Below are 8,268 nucleotides of genomic sequence, written 5' to 3'. Positions count from 1 at the left end.
GTGAAGTTATTTCACCTTATCTCTGTCCTCAGCCTGGAACACCCTAAGTGCTCAATAAGTGAACTGAATAAATGCAGGGGAGATCCGGGGTCTGTTTTACAGCACCCCTTCTGTCCTGGGCTGGCCTGGCCTGGAGGCATTGTGAGTCATAACTAGTGGACAGGAGTTGAGTGCTTCAGAGATGGGGCCAGGCCTGGGACAGCAGCTTGGCACCTCCACCACATCTTCCAGGTGAGGCACAACATAACAGAGAGGATTATAAGGGAAGGATTCTCTGGGAAGATACAACCTCAAGGGTGGACTGGATGTGGGCTTCCAGAGATGGTCTCCCTGAATCAGACCTAGGAGATGGTACCACCCAACTGGTACTGCCCAACTCTATGTGAGGAATAAGTGTGTGTTGAATTAATGAAGGCATGGCAGAGGCAGCCCTGCCCCAGTTCTTTCTCTTTTCATCCTTAATGGGCAGAAAAGGAATTAAAAACACCACATAGCTTCCTTTCTCACACAATAGTATCAGGACTTACGGGGTGAGACAAGGAGGGGAGAGAATTGGGTAGAATGGGACTTGTCTGTTATCTGGACTTTAGATTCCTTGAGGGCGTACTCTGCTTGGAACAAAAGTCATGTCTAGTGTGCACAATCCATTACCTTGAACCCTAAGCATAGGTCTAGCCCATGGCACATGCTCGGAATGTCACTGAGCATACTGGACTGTGATCTATACACACATCTGTCTTCCCAGATGGACCAAGAGCATCTCGAAGACAAGGGCAGGCACAGGCTGTGCTGGGACCCCCTACCCAAACCAGAACTGGCACAGAGCAGGTGCCAGTTCAAGACTGTCAAATAACTGAATGATGTGGGCAGTAATGGTGTTGGTTATGTTAGACATCCCACCAGATTCTTTTCAGAATCCGGCTCTAACCCTGGCTTTGTAATCCCTCAACAGTTCCCTCTTACCCACAGAATGAAGTCTAAACTTCTGAGCCTGCCTTATACAGTATTCTCACTTAGTGCCCTGGCCCATCTTTCCTCTTCTGCTATTCCAAGCATTAACATTATGTAAAGCCTTGCCCAGCTCTTCAAGCTCCTACTTTAAGTACCTACTTGTCTCTGCTACGATTCCCTACCTTCCCCCCCATAACCCCTTCCAGCTGCAGCTCAAAGAACAGGGCTCTCTGGTCCTTCATCTTCATCATCAGGGAATGACAGAGTTGTCTGGGGTGAAGGTGGTTTCCATGAGACGGCTGCTGGCACAAGTGTGCAGGGATGGGCTCCCCAGTGGCTAGTAGCTTAGTAGCCCCAAGCGCCAGCGCAGAGCTAACCCACGTTCACCGGGCCTGGCGGTTTGAGGGGGCGGCATGTACCAAGCAGGCTGCTCACCCGGACTCTTGCTCCCCAGCAGTGCCCCTGGCTCTTCATCATTCAGGACACCGGGGCTCTCCAGGCTAGGGCGCAGCCTCGGTCGCCAGCGTCCCCGTGGCTCCCTTCCGGACACCTGCGCCCCAGACGAAGTCCGCCCAGCCCTCACCCTGGCGGCCTTCGAGTGCCTAGCTACGAGCCACGCCGGCCGCCTGTGGGAGCAGCTGCGGCAGTTCTGGGCCGACCACTTCTCGCGGCGCTTCTCCCCGCGGCGGCCGCCTCTGCGCCACATCTCCTCCATGTCCACCTTCTACCTGTTGGACCACCGGACGCGCCAGGCCGAGCTGGGTCTCAGCTACGGCGCGCCCCGCACGCGCCTCAGCAACGAAGCCTTCGTGTTCCGCGGCGGCCGGTGGACAGCAGAGGGCCAGTTGGTGCAGTCGCGGCCGCCGTTGCCCTCGCCCACCACCTCGGGCTGGAAGGCGCAGGTGCAGCGGGTCCAGAGCCAGGTGCTGCTGGAGGAGAACAACTACCTGAAGTTGCAGCAGGAACTGCTCATGGACATGCTAACGGAGACCACGGCGCGCATGCACCTACTGGAGAAGAAGCTCAACCCCGAGGTCAGCCCTGCGGCCGCGGCGCGCGCCTGGCAGAGGAAGGTGCGCAAGCGCGAAGGAGCGGGAGGCGTGCTCGTGTTCGGGCCGCGCGCTCTGGAGTCGTGGTGACGCAATAAAGCCGCGTGCGGCCGCGCATGCGCGTCCCGCCCATCGCTCTTCGCTCTGGCGCATTTCTTGGAACTCTGGTGCCAGCTGGGCCCTGGATGGGCTGAGCGCGCGGTTGGGGGCGAGTCAGGGATAGTCACTGGGTGCTGGGTGTCGACGGGTGACTCAAACCTAGGCAAACCGTGTCGGGAGGGTGCGATAGGGCGTAGAGGAGGGTCTGTGTGCCGAGTGAAAACCAGGCTTGCAACAGAAAGTGCCCCAGGGGGATGGCAGGTGATGGCATTCTAGGCCGTGCAAGGAAGTCTAGGAGGCAGAGGATAGGAGGCAGAGGAACATGCGGCGCTCAGGGAATGGAGGGTGCGGTGCGGCGGCGCGGAGGGCGGTGAGGCTGGCCGGGGGTGGAGGGGGTTGGGGACTTTGCACCTGGTCCTCTGAGCCTCGAGGCGTAGAAGGGTTAGAGCCTAGGAGCCCCAGGGTAAGTGTATTTTACGTCCCAGAGAGAAGCTCTCTGGAAACCTTAGGCTCTGCCTACCCCACCTGCTTGTGTGGCTTTTTGGAGAGTCGCGTCTTCGTCACAAGCTTTTTTTCCTCCGTAGAATGAGGAGTGTGTTCTACCCACATTTTTTAAAACTTTTGCATTAGTTGCCAACATTTCAGAACTTGGAGATATTACATTAAAAATCCAAATTTTTTGTGCTGTGCTGAAAAATCAGGAAGGCTTAGCCACCCTGAACCTTCATTCTGCCCAACAGCAGCTGCCTTGAGCACTAACACGTGCTTACCACTTATTAGGCCCTCTCCAAATATTTCTAGAATGAACAAAGGTCCACGAGAGACATACACCTGGCCAGCTTCATTACTCTCCTGCTGTTGGTGTCTGATTTGGATCCTGATCTGGCTGGGTGGGGAGCACTCTTCCCCCCCCACCACACACACATCCACATACATGTGCACAAGGTATCATTTGAGGTATCAAAGGGAGTGCGTTGTACTTGACATATACTTGTGGTGCAGAACAAAGTTCGGGACACTGGTCCCTGCAATCTGCAACTTTCCACCTGGAATGTAGACAGTCCATTTGGGCATCCAAGTCAACTTCGTAAGTCCCACAGGACTCGAACCATTTCCCTAGGGCCAAGTGAAGCCTGTGAGGGAATGCGGATGTTCACCCCCAGCCTGATAGGCTAGCCATTACTAAGCCACTACCTGGTGTGAAAAGGTGGCCTTTTTTATTAAATCAGCAAAACAACAAATAACGTAATTGGACACTAAGCTTAAAAATGACATTTGTTTGGGGGCCGGCCCGTGGCTCACTTGGAAGAGCTTGGTGCTGACAATACGGAGTCAAGGGTTAAGATTCCCTTACCAGTCATCTTTATATTTAAAAAAAAAAAAGACATTTGTTTGGTTACAGCGTGGTGCTAATAACACCAAGGCCCAGGGTTCCATCTCTGTACTGGCCAGCCACGAAAAAAATAATTTAAATAAATAAATAAAATAAGAAAATAGAGCTGGCCAGTTAGTTCAGTTGGTCAGATGGTGGTGATGATAACACTAAGGTCCAGTGTTCCATCCCCATACCGGCCAGCAAAAAATAAAAATAGGAAAATAAAAAATGTACAGAGAAGAAAATGAGAAGGGAATCAGTACAATACACTACAAATAAATAAATAAATAAATAAATAAATAAAACATACTAAGTGAAAGAAGCCAGACACAAAGGACCACATATTGTATGATTCCATTTATATAAAATATCCAGAATAGGCAAGTCCATAGAGACAGAAAGGAGATTAATAGTTACCAGGGAATGGGAGGAAGGAGTTATTACTTAATGGAGTTTCCTTTGGGGGTGATGAAAAATGTTTTAAAACTATAGTGGTAATGGTTGCACAACATTGTGAAGTAAAAGCCACTTTAAAATTGTGAGGTTTATGTTGTGTGAACTTTAGCACAATAAAAAAAGTAAAAAAAGAGGAAGGTGCTTTACATAAAAACATGAAGTACAAATTATATGTAAAAAAAAAAAAGAAAAACAAAAATAAATAAAAATTATATGTGGTATGGCAAAATAGCAAGAATCCTACAGGTGATCCCAGAAAGCCTAAAGTTTAGAGAATACTGCTTTGGCCAGACCACTTGAAAGCAAATAGCAATTCTAGGGTAGAAAAAAGTATCTGCCCTGAAGCCCAGCAGCTCAGCGATTGCCCTGTTTAGGGAGGGGCATCCAAGTGGATAAAAAGCCCAAATTAAATGGGTCAGGATGATATTTTGAGATATCTGACTTTGTTCTTTCTGCTCTGGAATTTCATTCCCTGGCCCTGCTCCCTGCCTGAGGCAGCCAAGCTCATTGCTCCAGAGGAGAGAAGTGACAGCAGACAGCAGGAATCAAAGACTGAGGCTTTAACCTCCTGTGGCTCAGCACCCTTTGGGGAATAGAGCTTTGCAAAAATATTTTTGGGCTTGAGGAGTGAGGGCAAAGAGGCTGTAGATTTGTCTAAAGCAAGAGGAGAGATAAAGGGAAACCAGAATAGATCCCAGCAGGTGTCCCATCTTGAAAAAAAATCCTTTAGTGATCCCACCTCCCCTTCTACCTACTGCCTCATTTCTCTGCTCTCTCTAAATGAACTAAAAAAAGTTGTTTATATTCGCTGTCTCCGATTCCTCCCCTGCCTGTTTGCTCTTAACTCCCCATCCCAACTTTGGATCCTCATCTTTCTCTCTCCCCAGCCTGCTCTTTTCAAGGATGCCTTTGATCTCCTTTGGCTCTTTCAAGTCCTTTGGCCAATTCTCTGTCCTCATATTGGCACATCAGCAGCATTTCCTGCAGTTGACCTCTCTTCATCCTTGAAAGACTGTCTTCACTTGGCTTCTACGGTGTCACCCTCGTACCTTCTCAGCATCTTGCTGATTTCACTCACTGTCACTTCTTTCAGGTATCTGCTTAAATTCACCTCTTCAGTGAGGTGTTCCCCAATGAATTTATAAGAGAATGCCTCTTCCTCACCCCCCAACCAAACCAGTACAACTTATCCTCCCTTCTTGCTTTGTTTCTAGCATCTATCACCATTTGGCATGCTACATATTTTATTTATTGTCAGCCTCCCCCAATTAAAATGTTAGCTCCCTAGGGCTTTCTGTTTTGTTCTCTCCTGTGTCTCAGTGTAGAGAAGTTCTTAGCACTTCTTAGGCCCTCTCGAAATATTTCTAGATTGGACAAAGGTCCACAAGAGACACAAACCTGAATCCCAGAGGAGCAGATAGTGTTTGGCCTTCGCCGTTGTCACAGATTTCTGAGCCCCTAAGAGGCAGGAAAGGTGTAGCAGGTGGTTTTGGAACTTGTGGTTATACCTAATCAGCTCTCATCTGACGTTAGCCACAGCTATGGTGAGTGGCTCTATGTATACTGTCAATGCCTCATTTCACGTGTCTGTGGTGGGTTTCTCTGCTTTTCTTTTCTTTTCTTTTCTTTTTTTTTTAAGATGACCAGTAAGGGGATCTTAACCCTTGGCTTGGTGTTATCAGCACCACACTCTCCCAAGTGAGACAGGGGCCGGCCCTGGTTTCTCTGCTTTTCTACTTCAGAGCTTTTTCCTCAATCTCAGGAGCTCTCTCAACCCACAGGCATAGCCTGGTAGTGAGGAAAGTTAATGCCTTCAACCAGTAGGGGATAGAAGCCAAAGCACACTTTATCTAATTTTCTTTCTGCTCTTGGTCCCTCTTCCTACTCTCTCACCTGTTTCCTGGACTCTACCAAGAAAACTGCACCCAAGTTCTAGGTTTAAGCTCTCTGCTTTTGCGGGGATTCAAGCTAACGCAGTATTGGAAGTAGCACTAGAAGGCAGACTCTAGGGATAGGAATCTAGAACAGGATCACTTCTCATTCAGAAAGTGACAAAGATACCCCCCACCCTTCACTGTTGGTAGGTGATAACCTCTTGGTGTCCTGAAGCACGACTCTTGCCTGTGGTAGATTGGAATGAGATAGAAGTTGAAGAGAAAGCTTCGCTTATGCAGTGCTTTAGCACTTGAAAGATAAAGAAGCCCCTGTAATTGCAAGGATTATTGAGGTAGCTATCTTTTCTAAACTTTTTTGCCTTACAAGCTTTGAAGAAAAAGAATGAAAGGCTTAGGTGATCCCACTGTTCAACAGTTCCATGCTGTGAAAGCCGGAAACTCTCCCAGGGTAGCAGTTAAAGAAACCTTCACTTAAAAAAAAAAAAAAAAAGTCTAGCCGGTTAGCTCAGTTAATTAGAGTTTAGTGTTGTAACACCAAAATCAAGGAGGATTTGGATCCCCATGCTGGCCAGCTGCCAGGGGGAAAAAAAAAGATACTCTTACTTCTCAGGCCAGGAGGCAGAGCCTGATGAATATGAGGTCCAAGATTTAATCATAAGGGCAGTAGAGCTGCAAAAGGCATCCTCAACAGTTTTCCTAAAGTCAGGGCTTTTAAAGGGAAGGAATGATGGACAGGCCAGTTAGCTCAGTTGGTTAAAGTGTGGTGCTGATAACACCAAGGTCCAGGGTTCAATCCCTGTACCAGCCAACCACCAAAAGTAAATAAATAAAGGGAAGGAATGGGACCTGAGGACTGGCATGGGGATGTTTGGGTAGATGTATCAAAGAACCTTGAGTCACTAGACACCAGTGCCCCCCTGAACCCTGCTGGCCAGCAGAAGCAGCCTCCTTCCATTGGTAGAGAACATCTTCATCAGGCCTGGGGACTATGCAAAGATCTTCCCTGTGGTGAGACCCTTATAAGATGACACTAATCCTCTCAAGATTCATCTCATTGCCTCCAAACCAATAACTAGGATCAAGTCTCGACACAGCCCAACAAGTAAAGTACAATTGTCCCTTGATATCCATGAAGAATTTGTTCCAGGGCCTCTTGCAGATACCAAAATCCACAGATGCTCAAATCTCTGATATAAAATAGTGTAGTGTTTGCATATAAGCTGTGCACACCCTCCCATATACTTTTTTTTTTTTTACACAAGATGACCAGTAAGGGGATCTTAACCCTTGACTTGGTGTTGTCAGCACCACGCTCTCCCAGGTGAGCTAACCGGCCATCCCTATATAGGATACAAACCTGTGGCCTTGGTGTTATCAGCACCGCACTCTCCCGAGTGAGCCACGGGCCCGCCCTCTCCCATGTACTTTAAATCATCTCTAGGGGGCCGGCCCATGGCTCACTCGGGAGAGTGCGGTGCTGATAACACCAAGGCCCCGGGTTCGGATCCCATATACGGATGGCCGGTTCGCTCACTGGCTGAGCGTGGTGCTGCCAACACCAAGTCAAGGGTTAAGATCCCCTTACCGGTCATCTTTAAAAATAAATAAATAAATAAATAAATAAATCATCTCTAGGGGCTGGCCATTTAGCTCAGTTGGTTAGAGTGCACTTTTATAACACTAAGGTACGAGTTCAGATCTCTTTACTGGCAAGTCACCTAAAAGACAAAAAATAAAAAATCCCTAGATTACTTACAATACCAAATACAATGTAAATGCTATGTAAATAGTTGTTAGACTGTATTGTTTAGGGAATAATGACAAGAAAAAAGTCTGTACATGTTCAGTACAGACACAATTTTTTTCTTGAATATTTTCAATCTGCAGTCAGTGGAACCCAAGGATATAGAGAGCCAACTGTATTTCCTCCTCTAGGAGGAAATAGTTCAGTTGCCCCAAAAGTTGCATAATGTGTCTAACAGCAGGACCTGGAACACATACAGGAGCAGACCCAGGGGCAGGGGGTGATATACATGACTGGGTCGGGAATTGACTGACAAGGAGCATCCCCTATGACTCAGCATTTAAACTCTGCCAAGGACACTTGGAGCTTGTCCTTGTATGCTACCAGATGGGTTTCGGAAGCTTGGACTCCATGGCGGCCTACAGTTAATGAAGTGGAGATGCCAGAACTGCCTTGGCAGAGTTTTGAGGAAGGGGTCTAAAGACTCAGGCAAGTGGGAAGGTTGGAATGGATTCATTACCTGAGACCAGAAGATGTTTCCTGGAGTTGCCTAGAGAACTCTCCTTCACCAAGGCAATACAGAATGTGCCAATGAGGGGAGCACTGATGTCATAAAGAACTCTTGGTGGTTGTCTTCCATAGGCCAGGGTTAACAGCAAGAGATGCTGCCATGGAGCTGGGCTCCCTAGGGTCATTAAG

General features: G+C 48.2%; 1 protein-coding gene across 1 annotated transcript; it reads left to right on the top strand.

The window, feature by feature from the left end:
* The first annotated feature begins 1,364 nt into the window (after positions 1-1,364).
* On the top strand, positions 1,365-2,090 carry CBY3 (chibby family member 3). The gene has a single exon (XM_063087688.1). It carries the CDS (start codon positions 1,365-1,367, stop codon positions 2,088-2,090), a length of 726 nt encoding a protein of 241 aa, XP_062943758.1.
* Positions 2,091-8,268: the final 6,178 nt, after the last annotated feature.

The sequence above is a fragment of the Cynocephalus volans genome, chromosome 2 (assembly GCF_027409185.1).
Source record: "Cynocephalus volans isolate mCynVol1 chromosome 2, mCynVol1.pri, whole genome shotgun sequence".
Taxonomy (NCBI): domain Eukaryota; kingdom Metazoa; phylum Chordata; class Mammalia; order Dermoptera; family Cynocephalidae; genus Cynocephalus; species Cynocephalus volans.
The sequence above is the reverse complement of the archived record's forward strand: the minus strand, read 5'-3'. Positions and strand labels throughout refer to the sequence as shown.

Bases quoted from the DNA above. Each gene is read 5' to 3' on its own strand.
- CBY3 (XM_063087688.1), top strand. From the start codon at position 1,365: ATGTACCAAGCAGGCTGCTCACCCGGACTCTTGCTCCCCAGCAGTGCC.